The sequence below is a fragment of the Ceratotherium simum genome, chromosome 13, assembly GCF_057802395.1.
Source record: "Ceratotherium simum simum isolate JZ-2026a chromosome 13, ASM5780239v1, whole genome shotgun sequence".
Taxonomy (NCBI): domain Eukaryota; kingdom Metazoa; phylum Chordata; class Mammalia; order Perissodactyla; family Rhinocerotidae; genus Ceratotherium; species Ceratotherium simum.
In genome coordinates this window covers 27,120,674-27,140,335 of record NC_141912.1, presented here as the reverse complement: position 1 = coordinate 27,140,335, position 19,662 = coordinate 27,120,674, and the positions used below count along the sequence as shown (strand labels likewise).

Sequence of the window (19,662 nt, the reverse complement as noted above, 5' to 3'; positions counted from 1 at the left end):
ACAGCCCCTTAAATAAAATTTGTATTGAAAAACTGAAAGCATTTATACTCATCCTGATACATTCAAACACTTGCGTTAAAATCTTAGCTCTACTATTTATGGTCTGTTTAATGATAACTACATCTTACCATGCCTCAGTTTCTTAATCTGTCGAATGAAAGGATTTGGAATGGATCATTTATTTTCAAACTTAAATCCATGTTAGAACTACATGAGGAGTTTTTTCAACACATATATTTCCAGATTTACTAAATGTCAGAAATTTGGTGGTTGGAACTTGAGAATCTATATTTAAGACAAACAAACAAAAAACTTCTGATAATTTCAATGCAGCTGATCAGAGAAACAATGTTGAGCTCAAATAATTTAAATGATATCATGAGCCACGTATAGGCTAATGATCTATCTTCTCCAGGTAATGAAATTTAAAGATATCAGAGGATGAATGTATTTTAAGTATTTTGGCACTCCACTGGCTCAATTCCATAATAAAAATGACAATTACACAAAATATCAATAAGAAAGATTATCATATTATTTTATTTGGGCATAATTTCTGCCAGTCAATCCACAGTACTGAAGCATTCATTCATGGTTTTGTTGGATTTCAGTTAGATGTGGCCAACTTAGAAAGGAGGAGAAAAGATGATTCGAAGTGTCAGACATAAGATATTATGCAAATTAAAATTTACCTATAATTCAGCTAATTATCAGCATCATATTTGGGGCTTCATAGTACATATTCCCAAACTCCATCCCTGCAGGTTCTTATTGGGTAGGTAACTTTAAATTTTCACTTTAAGAATTATTTATTTCTATTAAATAAGTAAAAGAAGCAACCTTAGGAAAAGTCACTGTTGCCTTACTTTCCTGACACAAGCCTCTTCAGTGCACCCTTTACATCCTTGTTTCTCAGCGTGTAGATTACAGGGTTCAACATGGGGGTCACCAAGTTGTAGAAGAGAGTAAGGATAAGGAATTTCCCTTGGTCCTGGGACGAATTATTTCCTGGTTGCATATACATATAGATAATATTCCCATAAAACAAGGAGACTACAGTGAGATGGGACCCACATGTGTGGAAAGCCTTCCTTATTCCTGCGACTGACTTGATCCTCAGCACTGCTAGGGCAATATAGCTATAAGAGATGAGGATAAGCGACGGGGGCACTAGGACAATTATTACTGATAAGATGAAAATGGTGCTCTCCACAGCCACTGTGTCCACACAGGCAATTTTTATCAGAGCTGGCATCTCACATAGAAAATGTTTCACCCTACATCTCCCACATCGTGGCAGCTTCATAGTCACTGGAGACATAACCAGGTAGTTGAGAAGCCCAACTCCCCAGGCTACAGACACCAGTTTCCCACAGAGCTGAGAGTGCATAATGACTGAATAGTGGAGGGGCTTGCAGATTGCAGCGAAGCGGTCATAAGCCATGACTGCCAAGAGAACACATTCTGTGCCACCCAGTCCCAGGAACATGAAGAGCTGGATGGCACAACCAGTGTAACTGATGGTCTTGTCTGGGCTGCTTAAGTTGAAAAGCAGCTGGGGGATGGAACTGGTGGTAAAGCAGAGATCTAAGAAGGACAAGTTGGTGAGGAAGAAGTACACGGGCGTATGGAGGCAGGGGTCCCAGCGGGAAACCAAGATAATGACAATGTTGCCCACTAAAGTCACAAGGTAGAAGATGAGGACAAACACAAAGAGGATCTGCTCCAGCCTGGGTCTGTCTGAAAAACCCAACAAGATGAACCTTTCCTGGCAGCTCTGATTGGTCATGACAGTGGATAATCAGTACACTCCTTCAGGGAAGCAGATAGGAAGACATCACGTTCTTAATCAAGCAGGCTAAGAAATCAACAAAGAGATGAGGGTAATATCAAGTGACCAGGCAAAATAATTACATAAAATTTTAATATTCTGTGCAGATATAGATAATATATTTAAGAAAGAATATCTGTTTTTATTGGTTTCTTTTATTTCTCTTTGGATACCAAAGCAGTATAGATCATTGTAGAATATCTGGAAAACATAGACCTATATAAAAGATAGGAAAAGATTACCCATACCCCAGACACAACCGCTATTGCAATAGTGACGTATTTCTTTTCAGTCTTTTCTTATGAGTGTACATAATTTAATGCAACCTGAATCACAGTTTGTTCCCAAATTTCATATATTCTGAATTTCCTTTCAGTTAATTTTATATTGTGAGAATTTGCTTTGTTTTTAAAATTCTGCAAAAAATAATCATAAATGTCTGTATAATATTCCTATAGCTGTTATCATTTTTCCAAACACCTCTCTGTGGTTTATCATTAAGGATATTTACAATATTTTATTTCCTGTAAAAATATTTTTTTATTGTAAAGTATTTACAATATTTTGAAGGTCTTGATAGAGAGATTATGGAGGCACCTATTTTGCTGTACTCTAACCAGCATGTTTTTCCCTAAATCTTTGGCAACTGTTTGGTCCAAAAAAAGCCCCATATTGTTTAAATTTGAAGTTATTCGCCATAAGATTGATTAATTTTTTGATGCTTTTTAGCTTTTCACTTTTGGGAAAACATTTCTTTGTCACTGAGCTATAATGTCACAGATCATAGAAAAGTCTATCAATAGAACTCAAAAGTGACTTTTTGTATAACAGTAAAAACAGAAATAAAGGCTGATTTTGTTTTTTTTGTTTGTTTTTTTATAATTTTATTTATTTATTTTTTTCCCCCAAAGCCCCAGTAGATAGCTGTATGTCATAGCTGCACATCCTTCTAGTTGCTGCATGTGGGACGCGGCCTCAGCATGGCCGGAGAAGCGGTGCGTCGGTGCGTGCCCGGGATCCGAACCCGGGCCGCCAGTACCGGAGCGCGCGCACTTAACCGCTAAGCCACGGGTCCGGCCCTGATTTTGTTTTATTCACTGGAATTCAAGGCATAAACTTACAATTTTTATTCAACAATTGAATCCATAACAACACATAAATTCTTTTGTAAATGATGAGATCCTTGCTGTTACTTTATCCTTTAAAAAAGTTCTTATTTTTCTCACCTACGAATACATACTCACATATTTCATAAAATTGCTATTTTATGAAAGACACAATTATAAAAATTTTTCAATGAATATTGTATTTTAACAATTTCTTCCTTTTATGAATGATGTTCATAATTACACTTTTTAGCTAGATATAACTGTGAGGCAGATATATAGTTCTTTGTCACATCAAATTTTAAAATGACATAAATTATAAAATGATTAGATATAATCATTTATATAAATATAAACCTATACTAATATAAAGATATAAAATAATATGATAAAATTGTAAATGATGTAATGATAAATGATATAATTCTATTTATATCACAGAAATTTATATATGTATTTGTATATAAATTCCATTGATACGATTTAGAAATTTTAATACACTGACAGAGAAGGCTATTATCTTGCTTTAAAAAAATAATATGCTGGGGGTCAGCCCCTTGGCCTAGTGGTTAAGTTCAGCACACTTCGCTTCGGACGCCCAGGTTCAGTTCCTGGGCGCTGACCTACACCACTCATTGGCGGCCATGCTGTGGTGGCGACCCACATACAAAATAAAGGAAGATTGGCACAGATGTTAGCTTAGGGTGAATCTTCCTCAGCAAAAATAACAATAATAATAATAATAATATCCCTTTTTCTCCAAGAAAGAGCTAAGTGTCAAATAAGAAGTAAATCCAGGTAAATCAATTTTTAATATTTCAGATTGATGGATCAATTAAACATCATAAATGTGGACTTTATAAAAAACTTTTCTGTGCACAAGAAAAATCTCAAAATCCTTTCAATACTTTCTGGAACCAAAGATTCCCTTGTTTGTATTATGTAATTGAAGAAGTAAAAGTTTTAGGTTCATTTAAATGTGTCAAAGGCACTGCCAAAACCATATAGTTTAAAATACTCAAAGATGATTTTATGACCTGTCATGTAACAGGACATTTCTCAGTACCTTGAATTAATAAAGATATTTCCTGTACTCTGTCTACAGAATATGGTGTTTGAGTCGGAAGACCTAGGCTTAATACTCTATGAATTGTCCTGTGAAATTACAATTTCATTACCTCACAGGGCTGATGTGCAGTTACAGCTTTCAGTGCCACCTCTCACTCAGGTGCACAGAGACCTTTATGACTCTACCAGTTACCACTTTAACTAGTTACTGTAACTAGTTCCTACTATAACTAGTGATCTTTTCTGGCCATCTAAGCGTAAAACCAAGATCTAGGAGAGGCAAGTGAGAGTGAAAGAGCCACACCTCCATCTCCACCTCTACACTAGTATCGTACATATTGATATCTTTACACACCATTACATATGTTCATAAAGTGCCTCACACATAAGAAAAACATATTATGGATATTTGTTATTACTACTATAAACAGAAAAGACTAGGTCTACGTTATACATGATCAAGATGAGAACTTTTCCCATGCTATTTTGAATATAAATATTAATAGAGTTAACAATAAAGAGTGAACAATTTTAGCCAGTTTAAATTAATTATAGCTATATAGATGATCTGAGAAGAAAACTTTTGACTGGAAGTTATATTCTAAGCGACATAAAAAGGGCTCTGCTGATATATATGCTGAAACAGCTTTAGGTCAGAAAAGTTAAGATTATCATCTTTGAAATAAAAATTACTAAAAATATTTATATTAATAAATAATTCCATAATCAACAAATGTTTATTGAGCTCCTGTTATATGCTAAACACTGTGTTATATGCTAGAGATATAATGCTTACTAAAATAGGCAGTAATTTACCTCACTGAATTATGGTCTAGGGGGAGAAACAGATATTCATCAAAAACTCACACAAATGAATGTATAATGACTATCAATATTATTAAGCCCCTACTTAGTGCTGAGGACTGTGCTAAGTATTTTCTTGGACTGCTTGTATTTAATCCTCATACATGAATTTGAAGGATATAGGCGTTAAGTAACTTACCAAGTGTACGCAGCTAGGATGTTGTAGAAGTGGGATTTGGATCCAGGCCTGTTTGACCCTCAAACCAGGTTTCTAAACAGCATGAGGCTAAAACAGAAAGATAATGTATTAACTTATGACCCCAATAATTACCCATTTGATGCAAGAAGGTGAACTGATTGCTTTGAGTCCTTTAATTGCTGGTTTGGTCCCAATCGAAGAATGTCAAAGAAGTCTGTGTAAGATAAATCAAGCTAAGGAAGTGGTGCCAAAACTCCGTTTTCTTAAACAAATAAAAAATACTTAATTATTAATTAGTTCACAATTTGCTGGACTTTAAGTTAAAAAATGATAAATTCAATCATAACAATGTTATTAACAAAGATAAATTGCTAAAAATAACCTTTTTTGGGAAACTGGATATTGCAAATATAACCTAAAACAATTATTGAAAAGGATTATGATCAAAATTATTAGAAGAATAATATGACAATTTATTTTGCATGATTACTGAGTAATAGTAGTTAAAATATGCAAAAAATCTAGATGCATTTTGCAAATATTTTAAATCAATAATGATTATAACCAGTATATATATTATGTGGCATGTATACATATAGTGGCAGATACTGTTGGTCACTCTCGTTTTTTTATTATTTATTTTATTTTATTTGTCTATTTTTTCCTCACTTATTGAACATCAATTTTCTTTAGGTGTCAGGTGGGTAGAAATGTGCTCAGACATATGGGAAGAAATATGATTGCCTCTTTTATCTCTGTGATAAGCCAGTTTTGCTAATCTGATTCTCCTTTACCCATTATGGGTTTAGAATTGTTAGAATACTAAGGTCAATTTTGAGAAGGCATGAGTTAACTGCTGACAAGAGCTGAGAGGTGTATGGTAGGAGGAGAGATGGAAGAAAAGCAAGAGACAAGAAACAGTTCTAAATATGATGAAACAAAGTGTAGAAGTTTGAGTATATCCTAAAAGTTACACAATCAATGGAAGAATGATTACTATATAATAATAATAATAATAAAATAGATGGTAATATCAGTTAAAGAATCAAATCAACAGACACTAAAATTGGTAGATGAAGGGATCAAGATATAAGTACATGTTTAGAAGTATTAAAATGAACTCAAACAGAAAGAGATAAAAATTTCATCCTTGGAGTGTACAATTTAGTATTAAGAGATCCTATATGAAATTATTTTTGCTTTTCGTGATAGATTTTTGGTACTTCTTTTTGCTTTAACTTTTGCATATATTATTTCCATAAAAACACATATTTTAAAAAGAAAATTTACAATTCAGTTACTTCAAAGAATATAAATACAAAATATACAGCCCAAAGCAGTATATTATGACCATCACTCAAATCGTGGCTCTACTCTTACCAGTCGTATGACCTTGGTCAAGATGTCAAACTGCTCTGTTCTCAGTTTCCTTATCTATGAAATAGGAATGGTAAAGTACATATCTTATAGGAATAGTGTAAGGATGAAATTATATATGTAATTATATCAGCATATTGAACTGCATCATACCAATGTAATAAAGACTACTTATTGTTTTGTTCTGATTATTAGTATTATTTTCATTTAATTGTTATCTCTTCTCTTTTTTATTTCATTGTTAAGTCTTTTGTATTCCACTGTGAAATGGAGCCCAAGAAAAGAAAACATTTCAAGATTGATATGGACAAAAGTATCAAATGCTGTCAATATGTCATGTAAAGAAAATAACAACATCAATAACAGCTCATATTGCTCAGCACAAATCTTGAGTGTTAATACTTCTCATACTTTGGACCCAATTCACTTCAAACACTACTTTGAGTGATAACTTCTTTACACTTAACTCAAATACCATTCATATGCTGAATCAATAGCACTTAGATTTTTATTCTAAAATATAGACCTGCGCATTCAACTTTTTCTGAATATCTTTACTTGAGTGACCAACAGATAGTTGAGAAAGCGTCAGCATGGTAGTAAAGAGCCCATACTGTGGAGCATGGTTTTAGATCCCAGTAATGCCACTGAGTAGCTAAGAGACCTTGGGTAAGTTACTTAAATATTCTTGTGCCTCAATTTTATCATCTGTAAAATGGGCATGATAATAGTTTCTACTTCAGAGACTGGTTTGGAAGATTAAATGAGTTAGTATTTGACATGCTTATATTTTCATTAAGAAGACAGACATCAAGTAAAGTAAATGTATACTTTTGTTTGTTGAATTATTTACCAGAACTTTCTCACTCTGTTAGGCAAACTGACTCTGGACATACCCAGATATATCCCAATCACAAGGCCAAGAGAGCTTCAGTTCTCAAACAGATTGTTAAGGCTATGGGAAATTGTTAGGCTCAGAACATGAGACAAATTTCAAAGAATTATTATGAAAATTTGGAGGTGAAATAGGTTCTGAAATTTGGGAATGTGGGATGTAATGTGCTGATGGATGACTCTAGCTTGATGATGCTCTCCCACCATTAATCTGTCTCCATGTTCTCAATTCTTGGGAAGACAGCAAAGAACAATGGGTAAGTCCACATTGGTCAGATCAATCTTAGTTTGAAGTAAGGCTCAGCCCTGGTATGTAGCTAGGTGGCCTTAGGCAAGTTATATTCACATGGATGTCGTTATCTGTTCAGTGGGGATGACAACAATGGCAACAACATCCCTTATGCTGGTCTAAAGATAAAGAAGGTGATTTATGAAATGTTTATTATTATGCATAGTAATATCATTCACTCAATGATTTAATATTATCACAATAGTTATATTCCTTATAAATGCTCCTGGCCACATGTGGTTCAAGAACTGCTGGGCTTTATAGGAGGATTACTTTGTTGTGTTTACATGTGGTGTTTGTGGTTTTTATCTCCAGTCACCAGGTTCAGCAAGGCAGTATACCAGAAGGAACTAGAGCTGTAAAGTCCACTGCATCTTGTAAACAGAGTGAGTGAGTTTTGGGCCTATAATTGTCGGGAGTAGAGATATGAAGGAAATGCCTATTTCAAAATTCCTTCTGCCTGACCATATCTGCACTCTTATAGTCTAATTTCTCCTCTCCCTATTATTATCTGTCTCACTGCAACAAATAATACTGGTTGTCTTTTTTTTAAGAAATTTTAAAATTTCTTTTTCATAAACTACCATCTCCTTATTTATAATTCATTCACCTTTTCCAGTTTAGTCTTTATTCAAAAGGAAAGTGTCCTACTTGCACAGAACGGAAGCTTGGAGAATATTTGGAAAAAATAAAAGGTAAGTGTCTACCACAAAATTGACACTGTGCTAAATTCTGGGGGTAATATGACAAACAATGTATAGATGATCCTTGTCCTCACAGAGACTATAGTCCAGTATGGGCTTCAGAGAATAATAAGGCAACTATAATGGAGAGTGATATATCATGTGATTGGAAGGTGTATAGACACAGACAGGGTACTTATCTGAAACCCAGGGAATGAGGGATGTATTCTTGGAAAAAGTGATACCTCAGATCAGAGCTTTAACATGACAGGACTGAGGCAAGAAAAAGAGTGGCATACAGGAGAAGTTGAAAAAGCTTGTTATTGTGGAATGTGATGAGGGAGTGACAGTCACTCAAACTGGAGAGGTAATAAAGGGTAGTATATGCATGGTCTTATAGCTCATGTTCAGGAGTTTTGTCTTTTTGTAAAAAAAAAAAATTAACAATGAGAAGCACTGAGTGATTTAAAGTAGATACATGACTGAATTTGGAATTTAGAATTTACTCTAGGTGCAATGAATTGGGTGAGAGTGATCCTGGAAAATGGGAGACAATCATGAGATGGCTGAAGTTCTAGATGAAAAGCAATGCTGATCTGCTACAATGTGACAGCTGTAATAAAGAGAGGTGTACAGAGGGATGATCCGTGTTGGAAAGGGAATCTGCAGGACTGGGAGATTTATTAGATGAGAGATGGGAGAGTGATGAAGCAGGGTCGTCAAGTTTGTGTCTGGATGTTTGCAGAGATGCTTAATTAAGTTGAAAACAGAAGGAAAAGGATCACATTTCGGTTGGTGGAGATAATCAATTTAATTTGGGGGCCAAGTGTCATGAAGTTTCTACAGGACCTCATAGTGAACAGGTCTGTTAGGCAGATGGACAGCTGCATCCTTTCCAACTTATCTAATCACTAATATTCAATTGCCACCATATATATATATATATATATAAATTGGTTTATCTCGAAAACAAAAAGAACTTTTAGGAAATTTTTCATCTTTTTTTTAATTACTGTAATCGATTTAGGCACATATTAAGGCAATATGATCCATAGAATGTTGTAAAGATCAGGGAAATAATTCATTTTGTTAATTAGTTTATTTTATTTTTCATTTGTTTATGGTTATATTCATTGATCACATGAGGTACAAGAATTATTAATCTGTTTAATAAGTTTGATAGTCAATTTTTTCTCAAAACTGAGACTGATATGAAGAAACTGTCATACCTCTCCATGTTTAGAGATAAGAATAATGACATCCAATAAAATCAACAGTCTTTCCCAATATCAAATAAGAACCTAATTCCACTTTAGCCTGAATTAGTGAAATCTTAAACTGACAGAAATTTTATCCAGTGTAATGAATCAGTTATTATTGATGGATTTTTCAAACGTCTGATAGATTTTGTCTTTTTACATCAAGTTTTTTTTATAGTATTCCAAGCTAAAGGAAACATTTTGAAACATATTTTATCCATACAAGTTATATCAAACATATAGATCTTCCAAATTATTAGCAATATCTAAATATGGCCAAAAAAATGAAAGCTGATGAATTTTAGTATCGCTATACATTTCTGACATCATAAGTAACAACTGATGATTATGTTGAATTCTTGAGGTTTGGGTAGAAGTTCTATGTTGAAATTCAGGAATCTGAACTTTGTCTGGAATTTCATGAGCATGGATTTTTAGCATGTCCTTCATTTATCTACATGAATGCTACTTCTATGATTATTTGTCTTCTTGTCATTACCAACTAGTATATTAAAAGTTATGTTCCAGTCCAGTATTTCCTTCCTTATGTAATTGTCTCTCCTGCCCTCTTTTTTCCTATATATGCCAAAGGAAAATATAACCATTAATAAACACCATTAAGTATGACTGCCAATAATATGTTTATGGTTAAGAGATAAGTAGACTGGGGTAAGAAAAAAATTAATTTATTGTTAAAAAATAAATAATCAAAATATTACTTACCTCCTTTTAAAGTATCCATGAGGAAATACTGTCAGGATTTACTTCTGTTCTAATTCTTCTTCTCTTATTCTTTTCTCTTTCTCTCTTCTAAAAATCAGTTTTAGATCTAGGACACTGGTTAGTGGTCTCTGTTCTTGAGGATATTTGCCCTTTTGTGACTTTTCCTGTAACTTGCAAATAAATCCTACAAGGAGGCCTGTGTGAGAGAGCAACTGCTCACCATACAAGTGTACAATTTATGTCTACAACCCTGACCTCAGCTACTTTAACTCTAAAACCTGTGTTGAGCTGAAACACCGTACCAAGACTCCTGTTAAATTGGTCCACTCTCCATTTGTGAAGCCATCCTGAGGTCCTCGGTAGGCTTGAGCACATCCTACAGCAGGAGTCTGAGATCAGATCTTCAGACTCCAAAAGGACTATTCTGAAGTAATAAAGACCATTTATACTTTAACATTTTACTGAAAGTCTCAGATTGGAGAACTAAAAATGTTTTATTCCCTTCAATAAAGCCTTTGGGAATATGTGCTCCATTGAAGCAATTAGACAAGTTTACTGTTCTGCCCAGAAAGGAAGACCAGTGTGATGTGTGTAAGAAAACTAACATCTGGGCTTCCTGTAGATGTTGAATATGGGAGTGGTGAGAGGGGGGCACTTGTTTTCATTTTGAATAAGGTGTGTACTTCCTTTAGCTCATCTTTGAGACCGAAGAGACTTAGCCAGGCCTGAGACCATTTCAAAAGATTTAGTACTCTTTTAGGTGCCAGAAGGTTTTTTTACATTTTTAGTTTTGTCATGATTTCAAATTTACAGAAGAGTTGTAAGATTAATGCAAATAACTTTATTTCCTGAATCATTTGAGAGCAGTTTGCTCCACCACACCCAAATACTTTAGCGTATTTCTTACAAATAAGGTCATTCTCCTATGTAACCACAACACAACCGTCAAAATTATGAAATTTATATTTACATATTATTATCATCTAATTCAAATACTCTATTCAAGTTTCAACAATTGTCCCGATAATATTGCTTATAGCAAAAATATCCAATCTTGGATCATATATTACATTTATTTCTCATGTCTCTTTAGTCTTCTTCAATCTGGAAAAGTTCTTCAATATTTACTTGACTTCCACGACTTTGACACTTTTGAAGAGTATAGAATCGTTATTTTACAAAATAACCCAAATTCCTCAACATTTTCCTTTTGATTACATAGGTTACACATCTTTGGCAGAAATATCATAGAAATGATAACATTGTGTCCTCCTTGCATCACATCAGGAGGGCAGATGATGTCAGTTTGGCCCATTACAGATGATATAAACTTTGATCACTTGATTAAGCTAATGTATTTCAGGTTTCTCCACTGAAAAGTTACTCTTCTTTCTCATTGTAATTAAGAAGTATTTTATGGGGTGGTAAATGTAAATATCCCATTCTTCATTAAACTTTCACTATTTGCATTAGCACTCATTGATGTTTCTTGGCTGCATTAATTATAACTACAATTTTATAATTCCATCATTCTTTCTATAGTTACTAGTTGGCATTCCACAATGTGGAAAAATCAGTCTTCCTTCCTCCCTTCCTCCCTTCCTCCCTTCCTCCCTTCCTTCCTTCCTCCATTCCTTCCTTCCTTCCTCCCTCCCTTCTTGCCTTCCTGCCTTCTTGTCTTCCTTCCTACATGAATTCCTAAATAGGAATTCAATGGGTTACAATATATTAATATCGTTGTTTATTTTTATATTCAAATTGCCACAGATTTGTACAGTGGGAACTCCTTCAGCCTGGCTTCCATGTTCATTTTAAAGAAACATTTTATTCTGAAATAATTTTAGATTTACAGAAGAGATGCAGTATAGTACAGAGAGTTCTTCTGTATCTTTTACCCAGCTTCCCTTAATGTTAGCATTTTGCATAACCACATTTCTGTGTCCTTTTGACATGTCCCCATCATTCTTTGTACACTTTCTTACTTTTTAGCACAAAATATTGAGGCTAATCTTGTACTTCCCTTGTCCCATCTCTGGAATAAGCCATTTCTCCATGGGGCACTAACTCACAGGGATCTGTGGCAATTTGCCTCCACTTTGTAAAGTGAGAATCCCTTGCCCAGCTTCCAGTTATGAGCTAGTATCCAGAATAAGAGATCACGGAACTAAAAAGAGAGCAGTTCCCACTGAGGAAAGATGTATAACGTCAGAGCATTCACATGAATTGAGGCTTCATCTTGGTCTTCAGTAGCAGTTTCCCCAGTTCTTCCCTGAATGGCAATGCAGTTATTTATTAGAATTACTGTATATTGAGGAAATGGAGATTCTCAGATTTTCCAAGAATTTTGGGTTACAGGGGCCAAGATAACATCGATACAAGGACACACAGAATGCCATCGTGGACCCTCTGTTAAATTGGAGCCACATATAGGTCAATTGATGAATGGAGTCCTGTCCTGAGTCCATCTCAGAATGGGTCTGTGTTAGTTTTATATAGTGGCTGTAAGAAATTATCACAAACTTAGTGGCTTAAAACACCACAAATTTATTAACTTGGGGTTCTGTAGGTCAGAAGTCCAACAAGAGTCTCAGTGGGCTGAAATCAAGGTGTCAGCAGGGCTGATTTCCTTTCTGGAGTTTCTAGGGGAGAATTTGTTTCCTTGCCATTTCCATCTTCTAGAAGCTGCCTGTATTCTTTGGCTTCTGGCCCCCTGTCTCCATCTTCAAAGCTAACAACATATGGCTGAGTCTTTCTCATGTTATATCTTTCTGACTTTTCTTCTGTCATTGCACTCTCTCTGATCACAACTGGGAAAGACCTCTGATTTTAAGGACTCATGTGATTTGATTGGGTCCATCTGGATAATTCAGGATAATTTCTCCATCTCAAACTCTGTATTCTTAATCATACCTGCGAAGTCCCTTTTGTCACATAGGTAAGATATTCACAGATTCTAGGGACATCTTTAGGGGTGCATCCTTGGGGAGCCATTACTGTGTCTACCACAGAGTTCAATGTGTCCATGGATCAATGCCGTGATCATTTTCCTAGTCCCTGAGAGTATAACTGGGACGAATATACTGAGCAGCTGGCAAAGCTTTCACATTAGTTCTTGACTTGTTGACTAGGGTACATTGTGGTATAAAAGACTATAAAGAAGCCCATTAAACTTCCCCCAATACCCAGCCACAATAGTATATCAGAAAATATCATATCACAGGTGGAATGGCAGATTAATGCCTCTCTCAAAGACTTAAAGGTATAGGGATAGTGGTGTCTACCATTTCATTTACCAGTCTGGCTCCTGCAAATATCAGATAGATTTTGGTGGATGACAGTGGCTTACTAAAAACTTCACCAGATGGTAGCACCATTGCAGCTGCTACATCAGATAGGGTATCTTTAATAAAATAGATCCACACAAATTCTGGTACTTATTATGCACTTATTAATCTGATTGATAAGAATGCATTCTCATCAACACCCATCAATAAGGACAATCAGAGGCAGTTTGCATTCACTTGGTACAATTTGCTTTAGAGATATGTTAATCTTTTTGACCTCATTGATAGTAGGACCAGAAGGGACCTTGATCCTTTAGACATTCTGAAGAATATCATGCTGTTTACCATATTGAAGACATTATGTTAATGGGCCTGATGAACAGGAAGTGGCAACTACTGTAGATGCTTTTTAAGATACGTATACTCTAGAAGGTAGAAGATAAACTCTACAAGATTCAGAGGTCTGTCACGTCAATAACATTTTTAAGAGTCTAGTGGTCTGGGGAAAATAGGTGGTCCATATTCCTATGTCATCTACTTTTGTTTCACCAATGTGTCTTTCTCAGCTTACACCAATAAACTCATGGTGGGTTCACTAGGACCACCTGAAACAAGAAGAAAAACACAACCTGGTTAACAGAAGAGTCAGGTTGGTATGTTGGTGAGAGCCAAAAATAGACTGCTGCTGACCTATACTCCTGCTCAGGAGTATCCCAGAAAGACACTGATGAAAGGATATCTTCTCTATGGGCAGAGCTTCAGGCCAACCATCTAGTCACACTTCGTACTGAGAAAACACATGTCTGAGGTAAGTATATACTATATTCCTGGGCAGTGGTGAATGAGTTTGGCTGGTTTTTCAGAGATCTGGAAGGCACATGATGAGAATTTTGAGAACAGGAGGTCTGAGGAGTAGATATGGATCTGTAAGAGTGGCCACACAGTGTAGGAACCTTTGTGTCACGTGTTAATGACCACCCAAGAAATTATCAACTATAGAGGAGGCAATAAATAGCACCATATATGGGCCCAGTAGGGCTCCCAGTTACCAAAGTTGAACTAGTTATTGCTGCTGCTGAATCTATATACCTAAAAAAATTGGAAGCACACTTTGGAATAAATTTTGTGTAAAAAGAAAAATTGAAGTTACAATCTATTCAAAACTGAAAGAAAAAAGTCATTACATCTGAATACCTGTTGTATAGGGCCAAAGGGACTCGCAGAAGACAATTTATAACATTAAATTTTTTTACCAGAAACTGAAGAAAATGGAAAAAAGTGAACTTAAGTTTCAATTCAAAAGGGTAGAAAAAGAATAGAAAATTGAATGAAAGAAAGAAGACCAGAACAAAGAAGACTAAAAGAGAAATTAATGAAATAACAGTAAAAATGAGAAATAGTTAATCCATACAACTAATATTTTCTGTTGAAAGGATGCATGACATAGACAATTAATTAGTATGATCTTGAAAAAAGAATGAACACCTTAGTATGAATGAAAATTAGAATTAAAAGACTGAAAAAAACAAGTGTGCAAAGATTATGGAACAAGTATTAGAGAATTGTTCAACTCTATATCAATCACTGATGTCCTAGGTAACATGGACAATAGTCTATGAAATATATTTACCAAAATTGGCTTCCAATGTGAAAATATTAATATGCAAAACATAATTCCCTAAAGGTAATTGGAAATGTAATAAATATCTATTTCTCAAAGATGCAAAGATGGTTTTATGAATGATTTTATCAAACTTTCAAAGAGCAGCTAACTCTCACAACCATTTCAAACCATCAAAAAATATAAGTTATCCAAGTCATTTTACAAGGCTGAAATCATCCTGATTTTGTTGTCAGATCAAGATAGTAAAAGAAAAAAAATTTCGGACTCACTTGTGAGCATAGAAGGAAATATTCTGAACAAAACTTTAGTAAGTGGAATCAGTATAAAGAAAAATAAATTTACAATAAGAACAGATAAAGTTTATTCCAGCAAAGCAGAGGACTTAATATTAGGAAACCTAAAGATACAATTTACCACATCTACAGCTTAAAGTGAAAAAAAATCATAGAATAGATATTTCTTACCAACAGAATACTTTCCACATAAATATGGAAAGATTTACCTTCTATCTGTCTCCTTCTTTCTGTACATAAGTATATCCACATGTAGTACATAATTCAAAAGGTTTGAAATAATATAAAGTGAACAAGATATCAAAAAGAATTCTATTAAATTTAATATACATTAATGATCAATACACTTAGTATATGGTCTATGAGTTAGGAACTCAATCACAGGCAAGAGATGAGAAAACCCAAGTAGAATGACTTAAATGTTATTTATTTGTCTCATGTACAAAGAAACAGTTCAGGTTTGGTGAAGGAGTCAACAATGTTATCACAGGACCCAAACTTTGTCCTTATTTCTGTTCCATTATCTGTAGAGGATAATTTCATCCCCAGGCATGTCTCTATGGTTTCATTAAGACAGCTGCGACTCCCAGCCTTCTGTGTGCTTTGCAGGTACGAAAAAGGATAAGAGAAGAATAAAACAAACAAAATACTTGCGATGATAAAAATGTTGATTTTTTAATGTTATGATGATAGACCTAAAAACTCAAGTTTAGCACTCAAACTAATAGAACTAATGAGCATTTGGTAAGGTAAACAGATCAACATGCAAAATCAATAAAGAATCTTTTTTGCTGCTGTATACCAGAAATAACCTACTAGAACCTAAAAAAGAAAATGCTATCAAGTAGAGTGAAAAAAATGAAGAAAAATATCAACTTGCAAAGACTTAAGTAACGACAGAAATGTACCATATTCTTGTAGAGGATTACAGTAGTTTAAAGCTAATTTCTCTCAAATGAATTTATAAATTTATTTCCATCCCAATAAAACATCACTACAAGATTTTTAAATAAGCTTGACAAACTAATTTTAAACTATAAATGGAAAATTCAATAAAAAATCATTATGCGATATTTTAATAAATTTGAAAACCTAACTTCTTAATAAACATTTTATTTTAGAATAGTTTTAAATTTACAGAAAAATTGTAAAGATAGTACAGAGAGTTCCCATATAGGTCATGTCCAGTTTCTCCTATTATTAACATCTTATATTAAAATGGAATATTCATTATAATGGTGAACAAATACAGTCGTTATTAACTCAAGTCCATACTTTATTCACATTTCCCTAGTTTTTACCTAATGTCCTTTTTCTATTTCAAGATCTTAACAAAGTAATTTTGAACTCTGTTAGAAAAGAAAATATGTAGGAATAATCAGCTACATTTCAAAGTGAAGAACAAAGAAGAGACTTGGAATAAAATTCAATTATAATATTTTAAGTTGTGATATTAAAGCAAAAAGAGGCAAACAGAATCAAGTGTCCACAAAAACAAATGCTTTGAAGATTTCAGTGTACAATAAAGAAAGAAGGCACCATTTATTGAATATAAAATATCCAGATATCCAGAAGCCTACCAAGAGTTGCCTCATTAGAACAAAAGAAGCTCTTATCCAAAGAAATTCCAAAGGATTTTGGAGCTCTATGTCAGGAACTTGGTTCAAAGACCAATATTAGAACAAAATATGCTCCTTGTACCTTTATTACTTTAGAAATTACAAAGGTTTTGGGAGCTCAAGCCAGAAGCCAGGGACAAAGACTAAAATATATATTTCTTATTATATCACAATATCACATTAATAGCTTTGTGATTACATTGCTTTACAAATTCAGTACAAAAATACATTATTAATAAAAGCTTAAAAAGGGACAGCACTATGAGAAAATAGTTATAGTAAAATAAATTCTATAGAGTTTAGAATTCTGAATATATAAATTAACCATTCAATTCAGTGGGAAAAATACAGATATCAATAGAAATGGGAAAATACATTAATTGGTGATTCATAGATGAAAAAATTCTATTAGCCCATAAACTATATGAAGATTCTCAAAATCAGTAGTAATCAATGTGATGCAAATTAAAACAATAATTTACCATATTTCATCTACAAAATGACTTGTGGTGGCATTGTGAGGTGTATATTAGAAGGAATTATATATTAATACTAAAATATTAATAATATTAATTTAATATTAATATTAAAAATATTAATAATAAAAAGGCAGAGTTCAGTTTTTCTGTTGACATAAGATAAGGTGTGAAGTAATCAATAGAATAGGAATAAAAGAAGAGGGAAAATTTAAGAGATATTTCGACAATATAATTGAAAATGCCTGGTGTGTTGGTAATAGAGAAGACAGAAAAGTTAACTGTTATATAATAAATAAATGCTATTCTCCAATGTCTAATTTAGTTATTCCATTGTTGTAAACTTGCAGTAAAATAGAAATAAAGTGTGTTCTTCCAAAATAGAAGCAAAACATCTCATGATACTCTCCATGGAAGGTATCATATATGGGCTTAAACATACTTTAGAGAAGATTTTTAGTATGGGAAAGATTTCTTCATCTGAAACTAGAAGATAAAAGAGAAACGTACCAAAAAAAATCTCTGGAAGATATAAAATGAGAGTTGCCAAAACTGAAAAAATAAATTAAAAAATAAAAGAGAAAAATAATCTTAGAAATGAAGAATAAAATCCAATCTTATTTTCTTCCTTAACTATTTGAGGCGATTAATTTCACAAAAGCACTGTTTAGAAAAGTCTCATAAAATAATATTTACTATTTTGCCCATATTTTCTAGATGCTTTATAATTGATAAAATGAATGTATTCATAGCCTTTGTGAAAAATTCTAGGTATGGATTATGTTTATGTGCTTTCAAGACTTGCTATTAAGTTTTTCTTCTTATTGTGATCAGCAAATTAATTATGCCTCAAATCTTCCTGCTTTTTAGAGTTATTGAAGTGTTCTTTATGGTCTAATACATGAGCCTTTTTTGTGCATGCTCCTTAGGTATTTAAGACAAATATGTATTCTGTTTTAACCTATAAATTTTTAAATAAATTTTTCATTTTAGAATAGTTTTCTATTTACAGAAATATTGTAAAGATAATACAGAAAGTTTCCATATATCCAATATCCATTTTCCCCTATTATTAGCATATTAGTATGGTACATATGTCACAGTTCATAAACCAATATTGATACAATAGTATTAATTAAAGTTCATGTTTTCCTTAGTTTTACCTAATGTCCTTTTCCTTTCCACAATCCCATCCAGCATACTACATTATTTAGTAGTATGTTTATATTTAGTCATCATGTCTCATTAGGTTCTTCTTGGCTGAGTTTCTCAGACTTTCCTTGTTTTTGATGACCTTCACAGTTTAGAGGAGTACTGTCCCTCAATTAGGGTTTCTCTGATGTTTTTCTCATAATTAGATTGAGATTATATGTTTTTGGGAGGAAGTGTTTGAGGTAGTGTTTGCCAGATTTCTCCACTGTAAAGTTACTCTTTTCCCTTTTGCCATACTTTCCACACAATTTGGAAGGCGATCACTACATGTATATCATAGTTAAGGAGTGAGAGCTATGTTCCACCTCCTTGAGGGTGAAGTAAATTATATAGCATTTTTCTGCATAAAAGGTCTGTCTATTCTCCACTTATTTATGTGTTCAGTCATTTATTTATATCAGTATGGATCATAGATATACTCTGTGTTATAGTTCAATACCATTTTATTTATTTTGTTGCTCAAATTGCTACAGCTTTGGCTATTGGGAGTTCTTTCAGTTAGCTCCTATGTCACTTTGACATACTCCCATCATTGGGTTGTTTTTGAGCACTTCCTTATTTTCTGGTACTATAAAACGATCCAAAATTGTCTTGTATATTTCCTTCCTTAGTCCTAGAATCAGCCATTTATTCAAGAAGCTCTAGTTCCTTTTATTGAAGAATGGTATCAGAAATCAAGATTTCTTGATGTGTGAGGTTTGCTCATGGCTCTTGGGATGTCAGTGCTTCTCGGCCCTCTCAGTTGAGAGCAAATATATGGGTGTCTTTGTCTGGTTTTTGTATTAGGGTAATTCTGGCCTCATAGAGTGAATTAAGTTTTTCTACTTCTTCTGTTTTTCTAGAGGAGATTGTGGAAGATAGGTAACATTTTGTCTGTAAGTGCTTTGTACAATTTACCAGTGTAGTCAACTGGGCCTGGTG

At 33.7% G+C, this 19,662-nt stretch overlaps 1 protein-coding gene across 1 annotated transcript; it reads right to left on the bottom strand.

Annotated features, from left to right (window-relative positions):
* Nucleotides 1–862: 862 nt before the first annotated feature.
* LOC101392489 (olfactory receptor 2W3-like) lies at nt 863–1,851 on the bottom strand. Its single transcript, XM_014796295.2, has one exon. The coding sequence runs from the start codon at nt 1,787–1,789 to the stop codon at nt 863–865; it is 927 nt and encodes a 308-aa protein (XP_014651781.1). The 5' UTR covers nt 1,790–1,851.
* Nucleotides 1,852–19,662: the final 17,811 nt, after the last annotated feature.